We start from the raw sequence: 19222 nt of genomic DNA on the forward strand, positions 1-19222 counted from the left end.
TTCTACCAAAATTTTAGGTAGGTTGTTGGGATCTATGACCAATTCTTCTTGGTCCATGGTGGGTTGAGGATTCAATGAAGTGACATTAGAATCTGTATCCTTACCTGAACCCTCTTGAACTATCATCATGCGGTCTTCCCCTTGTCCTATCTTCTTGGACCTTTGTCTTCTAGTTATAGGGATGACTCTAACATTCTCCAAGACTTCATTGTGTGGGTAGGACTCTATGCCTTTTGAGTATGAGAAGATGAATCTTGCCTAGCTTCATGTGCTACGACACTTCTCCTATTTTGCATTCTTTGTGTGCTATGGTACTCCTCCTGATTTGCATTCTAGTCACAGTAGTGAGGGGAACGATTTGTATCAGGCCATCCCTTATCCTTAGCAAGTTAATTCGTGTGCTACGGCACTTCTCCTATTTTGCATTCTTTGTGTGCTATGGTACTCCTCCTGATTTGCATTCTAGTCACAGTAGTGAGGGGAACGATTTGTATCAGGCCATCCCTTATCCTTAGCAAGTTAATTCTCATACTTGGATTATTATCTTGGGCTGGACCTAGGACAGATTCTCTTAACACGAAATCCTTGTACATGCAGTCAATAGAGAGTCAATACCACAACCAGTGTGCAGAGTAGTACTAATGTTGACCGATTGGTTGGTGCAACTTCCATAACATTTTGCCACCTGGTGAGGTCCCTTTTGTTGTGATAGCATTGTAGTAGCGTCATGTGGGGTCCTAATGCATCAATGTCTCTCCCCCTATTAGACCCCCTATTGGATTGCACTGTAGCTATATAAACAAGGTAGACACTATCACCATCTTGAACATGGTGATTTAGAAGAAAAATCATGGTTCCCTACCCTCACGTAGTATGTACACCAAAATTCTCCTTATTTGGGTCTTAAGTGGGGAAATTCCATGCTTGTATAGTTAGCATGACATATTGAACACCATACCAACTCACGTCTAGGATATAGACGTGGTTGGCTTTTCTTGACCCAACCTTCCCTTACTTAGTCATTTGATGCATGAGTGTAGCTACCCATTAGGTCTTCTATTGTCAGTGTGTGCCAATGTGGCATGTGGTTCCTTCCCTTTGTGATCGACCTTTAAAGGTACTATACCAAATGATGCTTTAGATGGGGTCCCTTTAGGGAGATTCCTTCCCTTTGTCTCGTCGACCTTTGAAGGCACTATGCTAAATGATTCTTTAGATGGGATCTTTTCAGGGAGATTCCTTGAAGAAGTTCCTATGAAGTTATTGTGTGGACCTGTGGTTCCTTCCCTTTGTCATCAACCTTGACGGCACTATGCCAAATCATGTTTTATTGGGGTCCCTTCAGGGAGATTCCTTGAAGAAGTTTGTATGAAGTTAACGTTGAAATCTATGGCAAACCTACAACATGGCTCAAAGTTTAATTTTTTGGAGTATAAGGCATTGTACAAGGTTGAATTTAAGATTCCTTCCAGGAATCTTCCAGTTAGTCCTATTCATCAGACAATTTTTCCTTGTCATCACATCAAGAGTGGAGGTATCTCACTCTAGGAATGTAGTCTCTGATTGATTCTTTCTCTTACTACTTGACATGGGCAAAGTTGGTTTGCCAGGTTCCATCGGGTCTTCTATGATGATGGGAATACTCAATTATGAATGTAGTCTTTAGGGTGTCAAAATTAGCCTTATCTTCTTGTTTGAGCGCAAAACCACTGTCCCACCTTCACCTCCATGGTGAGGCCGAAGGTGTGGGAACAAGTGGATGAGCGCAACGAAAGCAAGAAGAGTTAAGGATAAGGTGGAGAGAGAGAAAGAGATGTAGCAAAAAACTTATTATATGTTTTACAAATGCCTTTCTCCGCTCACAAAATATTGAGGGAGAGTTGAGCCCTTTATAGCAAGGGAACCCTAACTAGGCTAGGGTTTACTACACACAAACCTTATCTCTAACATGAGATGGTTAGCTACACACACACCTTATCTCAAACATGAGCATATAATTTTAACACCCCCCCTCAATGCTAACCATAACGTACATTCATAAGTTAAGAACGTGTATTCGTACTTTGGGTGTGTGTGGCTAGGTGAGTTTGAAATGTGCATGGGCAAGTCCCTATTGGAATTGCAATGTGTATTCAAAAGTCTCAAAACATGCATGGGGATCTACAAACGTGTGCGGCCACCAAGAAAGATAGGAACATGCATGTGTAGGTGTCTGTGTGACTTTGAGAAGGTGCATTCACAAGTGAGAAAACGCATTCCCACTTTGGTATGTGTGCATAAGTTTGATAGATCTGCCAACTATAGTGGTGGAAGTTTGGGCCACGTGGTGGTTCAATTTTTTGTAGTTTTTATCATTATGGTCATTTATGAAGGGAATATTTCCTAATCTTTCATTAATGAAAATATTGTGTTAATTTTCCCTATCAGACGATGTAGGAACGTACATTCCTACTAGAAAATGTGCGATCGCAGGCTCAAGAGAACATACACATGACAAATCAAAGAGAAATTTTCACAATTTTGACTTAAAAAATCCAAGTTTTTCCCTCTAATTCTTGGTTAATGATGCATGTTTTTGGGTTTTTGATTTGATAGGATACTTTAGCTTTTCCTAACCTATCTAATGATATGCTCAATGCCACCTAATGGTATTTTTACAAGGATTAATGGTGTGATTAATGCCTAAAATGAACAACTCAAAATTTTAACAAATGCAAGAAAAAAGAAGCTTGAATCAAGGAAAATGGAAAGAACACTTACTTGTAATCATGCAACTTGAGCTTCAAGGTTTGCTCCATAGCACCAAGGTAATCAAATAAACCAAATAACGAATAACAAACATGACTTAAACAATACCAACCGGTGGATTTGCATTGTTAATACTCCAAATGCAAACTATAGCAAGGGAGTCCTAAGCTAGAGTGCTTCCCTAGCAGTGGTGGCATCAAAGATATTCACCGATTTGAGAACATTGGAACCTTGTAAGATAGTGCAAGAAGAAGAGGAAGAATGCAAGGGTCTTACCGGCTTGTACATCTACCCCCTCTTAGTAGAGAAACCCTCTCTTGTGGAGAGCTAGGGTCCTCAACCTTGCCTCCCTTGTTGTCAAATTTGCAAATGGGTTTGGAGCAAAGAGAGAGAGCAATGGAAACCTCTACTTCAATGCCTTGGTGAGTGAGAGAATGAGGGTGAATGCGAGAGGAGAGAAGGAGAAGAGAAGTTGCATCAACACACCATCACTCACCCACACAATCCTCAAGCATGTATGCAACAAAGAAAAGAAAGCATACAAGCAGGCTTCAATCACAAGAGCAAGACACTCAAACTCAATGGAATTACGTCCTTTTTCATGAGTCAAAATGTCTTATATACAAGACTCATATTAACAATGCTTGGTAGCCCAAGTAATGTTGTGGGACCCAAAAGCTAGTCTAAGCTAATTTTCTATCGGCATTACACAAGTCATAAGCTTGGTTTTGACTATCTTTCGACATTACATGTCGCAAGCTCAAAGATTTCCCATAATCAATTACATAAAGCACATTACATAGTACAAAACATATGGCTCAAAAATGTTACCACACGTTAGGAGTAAGGTTAGCCAATGTGGTCTTAACACATGCCGCCGAGTAGCATACATGTAAGTGTGGCTCACTAGACTACTCTAGGGTTTGAGGAGATCTTCCTAAAGTGCAGTCTTGGCATGGTGACTTGGCACTATGCCAATTAGGATGCACGTAAGTGTGGCTCACTAGATCGCATTGTGGGATATGAGGAGATCTTCCTAGAGTGCAGTCTTGGCATGGTGACTTGGCACCATGCCAAGTCACCATGCCAATTAGGATGCACGTAAGTGTGGCTCACTAGATCGCATTGTGGGATATGAGGAGATCTTCCTAGAGTGCAGTCTTGGCATGGTGACTTGGCACCATGCCAATTAGGATGCATGTAAGTAGACCGCACTCAGAGGGTAGAAGGAGATCTTTTTAGGGAACCTTGTATAGGACTCGAATGAGTGGCCAAATGATCTCACATGGGCATGAAAGCTTCACTGAAACCTTTTGTCCCATGTTTAGTCTACTATTATCCAAGTGGGGTGATGTGCTTAGCTAGTTTGTGCCCTATTCCATAGTAATTTGTAAGGTGACTAACATGGACCAACCTATGATACAAGCTATCACGGGCACTAGAAATAGACACGTTTAGTAGCATCTATCATATTGAGACCATTAAGTTGAGATCTATCATCACTACGTTATGTGTTAGTGCATGATATCCTTTGTCTAGATTCTACCTAGATCATCATCAAAGCTCCTTGCTAGAGCGCATGAGTAAACAAACACCATCAATTTGTAATGTAATTTGCAAATAGTAATTAAATATTATTCTCCATTAGGTCTTTTGCCTTGTGAAGATTCTATTATTTGTGTACATACACAAGTCGTATTTTCTAATAAACTAGTCCTAGAATCGGTTCACTTGATAATTCCTAAGATTCACTAGCAATAACGACTTGAAAGGTCCGTAAATTGTCACCAAGGTCTTATTTGATCTTGAAAAAGATGTTTAAGGTGAATTTCAAATTGTGTCTCGGTATGTGTGCATCTTGTTTTCACGTCAATAAATTGAAAGATATGTTGGTGGGTTCAAGAGATTTTTGAGGTGAATTTCAAATTGTGTCTCAGTACGTATGCATGTTTTCATGTCAATGAATTGAGAGATACAAGAGATAGCCTCGTTGTGACTCATAATTGTGAGCTTCTTCATGGGACTTGACCTTGGACAATGGCTATATATAATGGTAAGCCCACTCATGGTAGCCATCAGGAGTAGGTATGGGACATGCATGCTGACATAGGGTGTGTGTTGAAGGGCAAGTAGGTGTGCTTGGGCTCTTGGCTAAAATTATCACTACACAATGGTAGGAAAAACACACGGCATGAAAATGCCCCATCTGCATAAAATTGAGACAATAAACAACCATATTAAGGAGAAAAGTGTTCACTTGTCCCAACCTTTGTCTGGGTGGCACCTTGCGATGCGGTTGCACGGTCTTGCAACTGTTGTTGCCTTGTGAAAATCTTAATGCATTATATCTTTCTTGTTATGTACAACCGTTAATGTCTTGCAATGCTTATAGACACAAAGAAGCTCATTCTACTGGTTTTTTCTATTGTGTGCAAGAGATTCAACTGACCACCAGAAACTAGGGTAGCCTATAATTCTGGGTATGGCTCCAGGTTTAGCATACTTACATGAAGAGTCAGTCATACCATTAATACAAGTAATGTTTTTACACTATCATAGAGTTAACATGCCTTTTTCTCACATGATATGTGGTCTACATCTTGAAACAAGGCATTTGTGTGCTCTTCATGAAACCCTTTTAAAGATAACATCCCTCGGACAAAGGTCGGCAACGATAAAAAGCATCACTCTCTGAGCTTCCTATTATATATAAGCTGCACATCAATCACAAGTTGAAGGTGTTGCATTGTGCTCAAGCTAAATTATCTATAATTAGAATGGTTATTGTTGAGGTTATGTACAGTAACAAGCTAAATTAGAATGGTTATTGTTGAGGTTATGTACAATAACAAGCATCAAGGCTCGTTTTTACCTATAGCATTTTACTTGAAATAGGCCTTGTTGATTCTTTGGATAGGCCTCTATAATTAGAATGGTTATTGTTGAGGTTATGTACAATAACAAGCATCAAGGCTCATTTTTAGCTATACCATTTTACTTGAAATAGGTGGACTCTGGATCTCCTTGTTGATTCTTTGGATAGGCCTCTACCCATTTCATAAACTCATTTCCTCTCTTTTGTGCCTCCTCAGGAGTCAATCTTTGCACCCACTCTGGTTGAAACCTAGGTTGCCGAGTGCTGTGAGCTGCATACTCTTGCATCTTCCTCATGCGAGGAATGCGGACATCTTCAAACCTTGCAATCAAAATACACATGTGAATCAGACAAAAAGATTTAATGAGAGAAAATTTGAATGCAAACCATGAATTTCATATAAGATATACATAGCTCCACCACTTCCTTGCATGCTAATAAACTAACTTCTCCAATTCCTGTGTATTACTCTAAACAAGTGTCTTGAAGTGCACTTAAATACTTTCCCTATGTCAAGATAAAAACATGTTTCATACACTAATTCCAAGTGTATGTTTTGTTCTTTTTTTTTAGGTTAATTTGTAAGATTTTGCAAAAACGCATTTCATGCAAGAGTAATTTGCAATGAAAGATCAAATGGCCTCTAGCCCTAAACCATCTGAGGGAAGAGCTAGGATTGGATGGGATTTTGTCCCACAAGTTAGGGCATGGATGCATGGGATACTAACTAGCCCAAAGAAATGCAAGCCATTGGATATCAATGCGATAATACGGTCAACCAGAACTCGAATAGATTAGTAATTAGCAAGTATAAGGGCAAGCTAGTAGTTATATACTCGACACAATGCCATTATAACAATTTAAAAAAAAACCGTTTAGTTCCCAACATGCTACACTTAAGAGTAGTAGCATCCCTATCAACTATGGAAAATGGAGGTCAAGAATGAATTTTTGAGTTGCACACCAACCTATCATACCGTTTAGTTCCCAACATGCTACACTTAAGAGTAGTAGCATCCCTATCAACTATGGAAAATGGAGGTCAAGAGTGAATTTTTGAGTTGCACACCAACCTATCATAGGCCTAGTTCCTAGATTTTTCGGGTCCCAAGTCATTTCATACAAGGGAAGTATGTGATCCGAGTTTAGACGAGTAGTGTGTTGGAGTTTTCACCAGAAAAAGCTTTTACATGGGCCCACATTTTGCTCAATGCCCATGCATGACGCTACATGCAATATCCACAAGTTTTGCATGTAATAGACACACAGGTATTGTTCATATACGAACAGGTATGCTTGCAGTATGGCATCAGAAGACTGAGGATCAAGGGAGATGCTCTCTTAGTTATTAAGAGAGTACTGGGAGTTTAGCAGAGTAAGAACCCTAAGATAAAGCAGCTTTGTTTCAAGATCAAAGGATTGCTTAAGAATTTTAAGCATGGAGTATCAAGCATATTGACAGGAAGCAGAATGAAGAGGCTCATGTGGCCTAGGAGATGATCACTGGGGTATTTGTGATCAGATCTGATTCACCTATGTACTTGGGCAAGGAAACCCTCTCAAAAGAGGAAATGTTTTTGTTGATTGGTAGGCTACCTGAGGGATTGGAGTCCTCTAAGAAATATACATTTTTGAGGAAAGCAAGTAAGCATGTTTTGTTAGAAGATGTATTGTTTAGCCTCATCGTCAATAACCCTCCAAGCACATCTCTAGATGGAGAGACCATGACAGGCACGCAAGCCTAGCCATGGTACGACCCATCACCTGGACCTTCCTACAATCAGCAAGACCTTTCCATACCTCGTCTTCAACCACCCCACCCATTCAATACACCCTCCCTCCTGCCCATACACTCAACAACACCAAGTTCACATCGAGCCACAGAGGCCGCCTAGCTCCCTTGCAGCTGTGGGCACCCAAATCCGCTACCATGCCTGAAACACTCTATTGATCTTAACTCCCCAAGATTTGTAAGAGGATGTGTGCATGCAATAAACCCCAAGATACAAACATCCAAAACATCTAAAACATGTTTGCAAGTCCATGACACAAGTTCGTGGGTTAAAGCGAAGGCACCCAGGGCATCCAATGGAATGAGCATCTTAAACACGTTTGCAAGATCAAGAGACAACTTTGTGGGTTGAAGCAAGATCAAGGGAAACCTTTGTGGGTCGAAGCAAGCACTCAGAGCTGAATCCCCACCCTCAAATTGGGGGGCTTCTAAAAACCTCTATCTTAAATGGATGTAGGTCCAAAATAGTTGACAATCATAAACACAACTTACTTTTGAGCTGCCAGTTGGATGCTTTCCCTCGAAAAGGAAGAGTCCTTAGCTTCCTCAAGAAATATTGAAAGCTGATGTGCATCTTCAAATGCTGTCCTAGCACCTTGACCAGGTCCCACATACTGCGCATGGGCCGCTGCTTGCAAGTGAAATTAGAATCATGGGTGAAATATTTTTCCTTGAAAATCTATGTCGATGCCAATGCTATTATGTCCTTGCTCTCTGGGTAGCATATGGCTAATTTAAGCACACATTACAATCCTCTTACCATCTCCTATGAGTAGAACACGGCCATCAGCATCACTCCATCTGTCCAGAGGTAGCCTGTCCATGATCTTTCGCTCGAATATGAGCTTCTGGTTGGTCACTTCGATGGCTTTCTTGAGCACATCCCACCCTTCAAGGCCTTGCAATTGCTGTAAAGCTCGCGTTTTTGACCCCGGGTTTCCAAGGCCTCCCTGCTTTGTCAACAAGCTTGTAGCCATCTCTCCAGTCTCATCCAGCTTCCGAAGGATCCAAAGTGTGTAGTCGCCTTCATGTGAAGAACTCAAACACAATTAACCAGGGGGCCAAGCTCAAAGAGGAGCCCCTTGCTTGACACAGATCACATCACACTATTATTGCACAGCTTGTTGAATTTGAAAGCAAATTAGAAAATAAAAGAACTTGCCTGCATTGGCCAAGAGGAAAGTTATGGCTCCATTAACCTCAGGCCGTAGATAGATCTCACCCCTTCCCACACCTTTTATAAGCCTATTATACACTTTGCAGTAACACATTGAATCAAAAACCAAATTTTGTGATCTCTTGTGGAACAGAAGTAAGATCATCTATGGATCCATTTACAAATGCAAAAAGCAGAAACGAAAGGGGCAAAGAAAAAAAGAAGCAGAAAGTAAAAAGCAAATTGCTCACTCCTGATTTGGATTGTACACAACAGCATTCCAGTCAGCCATGTGGAGGTATCGAGGCTCATCACCAATCATCTGTTTCCTTACCACTGACCATATTCCATCTGCACCAATAAGCATCTTTGCACTGACAATTTTCAGATGGCTTAAGGAGTTGGTGGCTTCATCTGTCACTTCAAAATATGCATCGACACCACCCTGGGCAAAGCCACCAAACCTTCAGTGCAGATTTGGGAGTTATCCTAATGATGGGAGAGTTGCACAATGCCAAGATAGCACCATTTCTGTCTTTTGATTGACTGATGGAAAAAGACACAGACATTAATCAGAGCAAGATTCTGAGCTAACCATGGATGGTTTGTAAAACAAAAGCTTGTGGGAACAGTAGATGGTGTCATGGCCAATAAGTTCCGCCAGAGTTTGTTGCACCAATTTCCAACTAACATTGATGTATGCTCCTTCAGGCCACTCCATGGTCCTGCTTGATACTTCCTTCCCACCATTGACAACGTCCACTTTCAAAACTTTTGTGTACACGCCATGGTCTGCGATAATCTTACTCAAGCCAGGGTAAATTCCTTCCAAAGCTGTCACACCTGCATAAAATCACATGTTTCTTATGGTCTTCTCGTCAAGTTAATCTCAGAAGCCCAGCTGAAGACCTTATCAGAACTAGATATTCGTTGGTTTTCCATCATTTGTCACCATAATGGAATTTTAGTTGGAATACCACATCAAGTCATCCTTAACGATGTATGAGAACCTGCTGTGTTTAATTCCAAAGTATTTTCTCTACAAGAATGGAGATGTCTATAAAATATCTCCTAGAAAGGCAATATGCTTGGCTGTAAACATTACATTTCATAGGGCTAAGAAATAGGCCTTCATCCAGGTGATGAAGACTTCAGGGCGGATGAACCAAGGTAAACTGTAGCATCCAATGCTTACCATGAAGTTTCTCATTTATAGGTGGAAATCCTCCATCTCCATGCATGTTTTACAAATTTTACAGGTTTTATTACTAGAGTCTCTTGAAAACAGCCAATTTTTAAACCTTCAAAATCAAAATTTGAAGGTGTTTTTTGCATTTTGAAGGTCCAATTCTTCTGGCACCAAAGGGGAGAACACAAGGGCACTAATTGGAAACAATGGCTAAGCTACGCATACTTGAAAAGTGGGCCAAGGCCAATAGGCATGAGTAGAGTGTTTGAAAAGCTCTTCATAGTTCAAAGGGAAGTCAATGAGGCACAATTTGAGTGGACAAGCTTGAGGTGGGCATCACCAAGCTGCCTCACCCATAAAGGTGAACAAGCTTAAGGTGGGAATGGCAGATCTTGGGCAAGAGTTAGAATGGGTTAAATAAAAAAGGAGTTATAGAGTATAGAGTCTTGGTGTTATGTCCCACATTGTGTGGACATAACGTGGCTAGTATTAAGAGGTTCTTATAGCAATGTGAATTGGTCATCGCGGCTATAAAGTTGGGATTCTAGCTCATTTGTAGTGACCAGTATGGGAGCTCTACCTTTGGATTGCTAGTGGTTAGCCCACTGGTTAACTGTGCGAGTGACAACAGGGAGGGCTAGGGGTGTGGTATGGATGTGCTTCCCAAGCTGTCAAATGTGAGCAATCTATCTTGGGCGGACACACAAGTAGGTGGACTCTTACTTGGGGTGTTTCAATTGGGATACCAAGGTTCTTCAAAACTCCATTTATAAAACACCCAAATTGTTGGCCACACAACTGAAATCACAGGGGTGTGTGAAGAGATCTTCAACAGATTCACCTTGTAGCGAGGGATGTTGACCTTTTGTGCTTTAATTACATGGATGGTATAACTATTGACCACATCTCCATTATCATCAGAGGGTGCACATAGAGCGAGCCGCTTTTCTTGCCACTCACTAAGAGTGGAAGTTGCAGCAAGCCCTCTAGCTTCACAAGCGGATATAGATTACTACTTCCACAGCCATGGATAAACAGGCATGCAGATCAGGTGTGGCATATGACCAAGTCCTTAGGCTGGTGGAAAGGTAATTTGGGAAAGATATGGCAAAGTAAATTGCCTTTAACACAAAAGGTTTTTCTATGGAGATGCCTCATGAGAACGCTCTCAATAGGAGAGTGTTTGGCAAAGTAAAAAATTACGACTCCGGCGCAATCATCAAATGGAGAGTATTTATCATTTGCTATGGGCATGCACTGACACAAGGGATTTTCTGAATCGTCTATTTTCAAACAGGCGAGATGTTGAGCTATATGGACAATAGGGCTGGATCATAATTATGAGGCATGACAGTTTTGATCTGCTCAGCAAATTGATTATTTTGAAGTGCCTCATTTTTTACGCCAATTTAGAAGAGAAGTGGCGAAGCTCACCGTTTGGGCCGATGCCGATGGCGGTGGCGGTGTCGGAGCGAAGGCCGGGATGCCTCTCAAAGATCTGCGCAGGGATGCCTCGCTCCTGGAGGCCCAGCATCAGTGCTAGGCCTCCGAGCCCACCTCCAACTATGACGATGCCACTAGCCTCCGTCTTCTCGATTCTCTGGTATTTGCTTTCATCAAATTCAGCATGCACGGGGGTGGCCATGGCCCCCGCCAGATCTTTAGCGCTGCGCTTCTGTGCACAGAAGATGGCTGAGGCTTCGAAAGCAGATGGCGAGCATGTGACCAAAAAAGGATTGGACGGTGGCGGTGGCGGCGGTGGCGGAGACACAGAGCGCTGCCGACCCGGAGGAGAAGGTTGGGGAAAAGGACGCGTGGTGGTCTTGTGCACCAAAGGAGACGATATGAGTGGTGGTCTTGTGCACCAAAGGAGAAGGTTGGGCAAAAGGTGGCGTGGTCGTCTTGTGCACCAAAGGAGACGATATGAGTGGAGGGAAGCTTCCTTTATCTCTTTTATCTTAAGTGCTTTAAAAAAGAAAGGATCACTTTAATTTCAAAAGAAGAAACGTTACTTCAGGCTTGGAGTCTTTACATTGATTTAAATTTGTTTGAGCTCTTTCTTTCTTTCTTTTTTGGGCAATACAATTGCTTGAGCTCTCTCGTTCTCTCTCTTCTTTACATTGATTTAAATTTGTTTGAGCTCTTTCTTTCTTTCTTTTTTGGGCAATACAATTGCTTGAGCTCTCTCTTCTCTTGGGATGACATGGACCCACTTGGGTTCACGTCTCTCCGTCAATTGGTCTCTCTAGATCAATAAAGTCGACGTTAAGCTCCCCTAGGTGTGTATGTGTGTAAAAGAGGACACTCTCACTACCTTTCTGCCACCCATCTCGTGGGATAGAAATGGCTACTTGTTGGGATAGAAATGGCTACTTGTTGGGATGACATGGACCCACCTGGGTTCAAGTCTTTCCATCGATTAGTCTCTCTAGATCAATAAAGTCGACGTTAAGCGGCTCTCTCTCTCTCTCTCTCTCTCTCTTCAGCTTTCACTTTTATTTATGCAGGTTATAGGTTAGAATTGGGTGTCTCTCTCGCGTATTGGGGATGTTTGGAGGTAATCACTCTCCCTCTCTCTCTCTCTTTAATGTCTGTATCTATACATTAGAGAGAAAGAGAAAGAGAAAGTGGAGGAGGGAGAGAGAGAGAGAATGGCAAGGTGGTAATTTTTTCTCTTTACTATTTTTTATGTTTTTGTTTAACCTTAGTAACTTGTTTTTTTTTCTTTTGGAAACTACAGGCTAGCCTGCAAAAACGATAAAGAGAGAGAGAGGGGGGGGAGATGCTTCTTTAATTTGATTTCTTTAAATTATGCGTGGCTTTTGGAGGCAAGGAAAGAGAGAGATAGAAGAGGGTTAGAGAGAGAGAAAGAGAAAGAGGAGGGGGAGGAGAGAGAGAGAGAGAGAGAGAGAGAGAGAGAGAGAGAGAGAGAGAGAGAGAGAGAGAACGGCAAGGCGGTAATTTTTTAAAATTTATTATTTTTTAATGCTTTTGTTTGACCTTAGTAACTAATGTTTATTCTTTTTGAAAACTACAAGGCTGTGCAAGCTAACCGCGAAAAGAGAGAGAGAGAGAGAGAGGGTGTGTGTGTGTGTGTGTGTGTGTGTGTGTGTGTGTGTGTGAGAGAGAGAGAGAGAGAGAGAGAGAGAGAGAGAAAGAGGAGGGGGGAGAGAGATGTTTCTGTAATTTGATTTTTTTTAATTATGTATGCCTATTTGCAAGCACAAAAAGAGAGAGATGGAGATCGAGAAAGAATCCTTCCCGTCAAAGACGGGTGAGGTTACTCGTAGGGCATTAAAGGCCTTCAAACCTTCTACATAAGGCCTTCAAACCTTCTACATAAGGCCTCTTAAAAAAATAGGGTTGTAAAAGAAGGCCATTAATCTTGATAATTTCCATAATTTTTTTGACATAAACATGCATAAATTTGTGTAGGTGTATATTCACAACTTTTTTTGTAGGTGTATTAATTAAATGCCATTGACATGGCATTTAATTAATACAACCTTAGAACATGAGTTCCCCTCACCCCCTCCCTCTACTCATTGAATGAGCGCATTGAGGCCTTTTATAGAGAATTGTGAGACCTTAAATAGAATGCATATGGCAAACATGCAATCTAGGTGCTTTTGTATAAATGACGAACATGGGATCTCTCAAGGTAAAACACATTGACCCTGGACTTTGCATTTTAGTTCATTTGATCTAACAATGGATTCTACTTATGTTTTTATAATAGCTTGGAGCCTTTGGGCTTGAGTTTCTTTGTCATTAAGATTTGCTTATTCATCTGTGTTTATAATCATTACATTGCTCTTTTGATTAGTGCCTTTAAGTAAGGTTATGTTATTCGGTAGAGTGTGCTTATGTGTGAGGTTTTGTGAGTGGTTTCTCTTACTACAAGATTATGAGGCCCAAAATATAAACAAATATTTGGTGTATTTGTTAGGAGTCTATTGTGCTTATGTGTGAGATTTTGTGAAAGATTTATCTTCACTACAAGGTTATGAGGCCCAAAATACAAACAAATATTTGGTACATTTGCTAGGAGTCTATTTCTTGGAAGGCACACTCTAATGAATAACATCAAGTTACTTAAGAGCATCAAAAGAGAAATGCTAATGAACAAGCAAATCCTAATAACAAAAGAAACTCAAGCTCTAAGACTCCAAAGTATAATGAAAACATAAGTGGACTCCATTACTAGATCAAATGAGGGGACTTGGTTGATTTTCTCATATATGAGCTTCCATCATATCCCACGGCTTGGGAATGGGCACAGAGCGGGTTTCTCCGAGCGGGTTTTGGAGCGGTTCTTTTTTACAACCACTCTCTCTCTATATCTATGTCTTCTCTTTTTATCCCCTCATCCCTACTCCCGCCCAGCCCAGCCCACCTCTTTCCCCCACCTCCCTAGCCTAGCCCAACCTAGCCCAACCCCTCTCGCCCCCCCTCCCCCTCCCCCTGCCCTCCCTCTCCCTCTCCAACCCACTTCAACCAACACGCTCTCCCTCTACACACTCTATCTCTCTCTCCTTCTCTTTATCTTCCTTCTTCAACACACACCCTCATGTGCTCTCCTTCTCTACACACTCTATCTCTCTCTCCTTCTCTTTATCTTCCTTCTTCAACACACACCCTCATGTGCTCTCCATCTCTGTCTCTTCCTCTCCCTCTCTCTTCCTGACTGCTTGATTTGTTTTCTACACTTCCCTACTTGTCCACCTAGCCATGCTTGATAAGTGACTTTGCTCTTAATTTTCGTGTGACAAATTGCCCACATTTTATCATAAATATCTGCTTCCCATACTCTTTGCACTCCCTCCTCTTCCTCCTCTATTTGCACACCTCTATTTGTTTGCTACTCTTGTGCAAAAAAAAAAAATCCCTTTACCCTTTCGAGGTTGATTCTTAGTAACATTTCAGGCCTATGGAAGCTATTTCCATCCTCTTCCATGATAGTTTGTGGACGTTGCTTACGATGCACTGTCTTGTTATTGCCCATGACATTGGGAACGTGAAACATGGGAGTTCCTCTAACTGTTTCTCTCACCAACCTAAAGAGAAATAAATACATTCACATACATACATACATATATACATGTATATTCTCAAACACACCTACCTACCTACCTACCTACCTTCCTACATATATACATACATATATACACACATTTGTACAGTACATACATACATGCATGCATGCATACTCCCAAACATATACATGCATGCATACATACATACCTACATACCTACCTACCTACCTTTCTACATATAAACACACATTTTATGTCAAAGAAACTTAAATATAGGCACAAACAGACCTATCTATGTACCTTTCTTCCAATATTTATTTCAACACAAGTAAAAACAAGTATACCCGGCTCATATTTTCTTACAAAAAGATTGAGTTCACATTTCCTTACAAGAAGATATATGGTTGGTACAACTCCTTTACCATAGCGTCGCAAGCTACCTACAATAAGACTTTAGAGTACGTGACAGTATACTCCATCCCAAAGCAAGACAAAAATATTGGGTTCAAATTTTCTTACAAAAAGATTGACTTCACATTTCCTTACAAGCTGTAGGCACAAACATGAGAGGCTTGATTAAAGCTTAAGTATAGGCACAAACATCCTTGCTTCGAGGACGTGATAGTATATTGCCCACTTCCTCTGGTGATAGTGTCGGTTGATGCATTACCATATCCTCATTCTTATGTAATCCCAAAACTCGCAAGAAGACAAAATAGATATGCTTACATGCAACGTAAGACTTTCCTCTAGATTCTCTTTGCATGAAATCAGGACATGTACACCAAGGTTGTACCTTGATGTGTATAAAATAGTCCTCTCCACTCTCACATGCCACATGAAAAATAGAGTAGGGGGACGGCTGCATTGCACTCTCATTAAGGACTGTCGCTGTCATGGCCTCTCCATGGCCTCGACACTACCAATCCTCTTTTCTGCTTCTTTGGAAATCCAATGCCTCCACTTGGTTGATCTCTTTGTATTCTGTGTAGCATCATGTGGCCTCTTGTCACTTTCTTTGTTGCCCGCTGCTTGTGTGGACGTTTCTCCCACCCCTGACACAAAAGGTTCTTCATGAGTAACATCTAACTTGAACCCTTCCTTTACTAATTTCTCTACCTCTTGGCTGGTTATGTTGGTCCCAACATCCACTTTCCATATATCTGGGTATGATGGCTTGTATATTATGTTTGGATCTATATGCCATGTGTGTGAAATATTTGAAGGACAAAACCACATGGTGGAGGTGGAGGAGGAGCCTAATCCAGTCATGATCTCCTCCCTTGCGGGGCAAGGGAGGCATGGAGGTGGCAATTTGAGAGCAAGCAGTGGCACTGGGGGGAGGCAGAGGTGGTGGCGCTGGAGGCAGAGCCGGCGGCTATGTTGGAGGTGGCAAGCAGTGGAGAAGATGGCCCAGGCACTGCAGAGGTGAGGGTGTCGACAGAAATGGAGGTGGAGGGCGGCAGCGATGGTGAGGGAGAGGGAGGGTGAGGTGAAGGTGGAGGTGGAGGAGGAGCCTAAACCGGTCATGATCTCCTCCCTTGCCCCCATTGCTCCGGCCACTCCAGGCCCCCGGCTCTGCCGAGGATGACCTGGAGTGGCCGGAGCAACGGGGGCAAGGGGGGAGAAGTGCAATGGAGATGAGGCATGGAGGTTGCAATCTGAGGGCCCGCGCGGCGGCACTGTGGAGGCGGAGGCGGTGGCGTTGGAGGCGGAGATGGAGGTGGGGGGCGAGGTGGATGGAGATGGGGGTGGAGGTGGAGGCATGGAGGTGGGCGGAGGTGGAGGTGGATGGAGATGGAGGGTGGAGATAGAGAGAGAGAGAGAGAGAGAGAGACTAAATCACTCAGAGACCCTAACCCTAAGCACACCACACATGCTAGATTAGACTTGCAAGAGAGAGGGAGGAGAACACTCCACTTCTATTGCACAAATGGGAGAATCCCTTACAAACAAAAGAAATTGGCTTTCAGAGCTCCCAGCCTTTTCCCACTAGGCTGCCCGAGATTAAGTTACCCGAGGTACCCAAAACATAGTTACCAGGCTTTTTTCTATGGTTTGGCAAACTAACCAAGATCCTCTTTTCTGTCCTTTGAATCTTAATACTTGGGAGAATCTTTAGGGCATTTCCCTCATGAAATGATGATTGGCTCCTTTTGCAAGGTGTAGATGTCATCTTAGGTATGCCATGGAGACATGAGCATAATCCCCAGATTGAATATGAAACCCAGAGAGAGAGATGAGGTGTAATTATAAGATTACTAAATTAGAAACACTCAACATATATAAAGATAGGATTTACATGTGCAACATACTAAAAGGAGTATCCATCATGAACATGAGATCCATTAGTGTCTTACCTTGGTAATTGGTTGGGGTTTCTGAAACATGGAAAATTACTGACTTTAATCCTGATGCTCAATGGCTACATGAATCTTGCCTCTTTCTTCTTCAAAATCTTGGTGTAAGTAGTGTTGGAATTACCCACACACACACACACATACATTATCTATATACATGTATGTAATTAATTAATTAATTATATGTATATCTATATACATGTATATGTGTGTGTGTGTGTGTGTATATACATACACATACATGTAGTGTGTGTGTGTACATACATACATGTATGTATGTATGTATGTGCCTCTTGTCCTAGCCCTTTCTTGGCCTCTAGGATCTCTGTTAGCTGCCTTTGTAGGTTTTCCACTTGATTGGCTTATGCTCTCCTCAAGATTGTGCAGTTCTTCCTAGCTCCTCAATTCTTCTAGGACTTTGTGCTCTAAGAACATGCCACATCTTTTTTTCCTTATGATTGTTTGTAGTTTGGACATTTATTTGGGGACATTTGTCATGGATTTATTCAAGTAATCGAATACTCCCTACATCCAATCCAATTCTATGGTTTCCAAAAAACTAGATGGGCCTGGCACTATTGGGGCTAGTTTGGGCATGGTGGATCCAGCACAGTGGGGCCCATTAGTTGATGATGGGTGAATGTTTCTTTCCTAGAGGTTTCTTTAAATAGGGCCTCAAGATACGGCCCGATCTTGGTTTGCGTCTCCTATCTGTCATTCAGCTCAAACTTTTTGCTACTCATATTCAGGGCAAAAGAGAGAGAGATGGCTCCAAGAAAAGCAGGAAAACAACAGGCAAAGACTAAGAAAGGTATATGATGTGAATAGCCAAGATTCTATTGAGATTGTGTTTTAATGTTTTTAGATATGCTTACTTGGGCTTGGTGTGTGTGTCTTATAGACAACAGGGGATACTCACTTAGATCTGGGCGTGTTTGTTGGACTCTTAGCGAGGAAGCTCAATCACGGACACCTGTGTCCTTGGCATGTATCTCCTGTTAGAGAGGAAACAGAAGCACGTAATTCTCTTGTTCATGAGGAAGAAGCACTTGTGTTGGAGAACGAAATGAGCTCACCTCCTCCAACTCACATGGAGATGCCTGAATCTAGTACTGGTCAAGGGGAGACCCATAGAAGGCTTCTTGGAAAATCTATTGAATTGGGATTGCTTGGTGATGTATTCACTAAGTTTTTTGTGCAATGCAATTCCTCTACCCCATTGGTCCCTTTATGCAGGCTGATTCCAAATGAAGCCATCCGTACAGTTTCTAGCCAACTTGAGGTGTTTCGTGATTGCTTTGACTGCCATGGCTATGTCAAAGCATCTCCTCCTTTTTTAGTTTCACTTACACGTCCCGGAAGCTCTATGTATTTCGCGGGCAGTCACACAAATAGACTTGCAAGAATGGGGACCATACTGGGTGGTACAACATGACAAATTTAGGATGAAATGAAAGGAACTGAGTGGGAGGATCTCAGTGGTAAGAAGTTTCTTGTTTGGGATGGCAATCATCGTGTGAAGGCATGGATGTCTCGAGTGCGCGAAGGTATGTTCTTTTGAATGCCATAGAGTGATTTTATGCAACATTAAAAGTAATATATTGTAATATCTTTATTTTGTTTTCTCTAGCTTGGTCTCATAGCCCCACGCCATGTCCGGGTCAAATGTCAATTTTTGGTTGTGGACAAGAAGCAAGAAGGAGAATTGCTATTGGCTTTGCGATCTCAAAATGAGTAAGTTATCTCTCTCTACTTAATTACGGACATTGTGAAGTCATTGTTAAGTTCTTGGCTCATTGCCCCAAAATTTTTAAAAAAAATATTATCACAAAATAGTTTAGACTCTCTCGATGTTTATAAAAAAAGAGCCGTTTTCCCAAACCAAAGAAAATTTTGGCCACTCTTTTAAACTCAAAATCATAAAATATTAAATAGAAACTCTTGTTGGATTGGTAAGTGTGTATTCTATTGCATGCTTGCTTGCTTTGATCTGTTGAGTGCGTTTACATAATGCTATGTGTTGATTAATGATGTGTGTGTTTAGCCTAAATTTGAATGTCATTAAT

General features: G+C 41.7%; 1 protein-coding gene across 1 annotated transcript; it reads right to left on the reverse strand.

Moving 5' to 3' along the window:
- Positions 1 to 5546: 5546 nt before the first annotated feature.
- On the reverse strand, positions 5547 to 11638 carry LOC147626726 (uncharacterized). The gene is made up of 7 exons (XM_086816739.1): positions 11195 to 11638; positions 9167 to 9414; positions 8823 to 9016; positions 8578 to 8660; positions 8176 to 8439; positions 7908 to 8043; positions 5547 to 5944 (listed from the first exon to the last, which is right to left on the reverse strand). The coding sequence occupies exons 1-7, from the start codon at positions 11403 to 11405 to the stop codon at positions 5743 to 5745; spliced, it is 1338 nt and encodes a 445-aa protein (XP_086672865.1). The 5' UTR covers positions 11406 to 11638; the 3' UTR covers positions 5547 to 5742.
- Positions 11639 to 19222: the final 7584 nt, after the last annotated feature.

Source organism: Cibotium barometz, chromosome 22, assembly GCF_041138505.1.
Source record: "Cibotium barometz isolate CiBa-2024 chromosome 22, ASM4113850v1, whole genome shotgun sequence".
NCBI lineage: Eukaryota > Viridiplantae > Streptophyta > Polypodiopsida > Cyatheales > Cibotiaceae > Cibotium > Cibotium barometz.

What these genes read in the sequence shown, in the direction of transcription:
- LOC147626726 (XM_086816739.1), bottom strand. Translation starts at nt 11,405, where the DNA reads ATGGCCACCCCCGTGCATGCTGAATTTGATGAAAGCAAATACCAGAGA. An exon ending in TTTCCTCTTGGCCAATGCAG is followed by an intron (nt 8,440 to 8,577) that starts GCAAGTTCTTTT and finishes CTTCACATGAAG; the next exon opens with GCGACTACACACTTTGGATC. An exon ending in ATCCAACTGGCAGCTCAAAA is followed by an intron (nt 5,945 to 7,907) that starts GTAAGTTGTGTT and finishes TTTGATTGCAAG; the next exon opens with GTTTGAAGATGTCCGCATTC.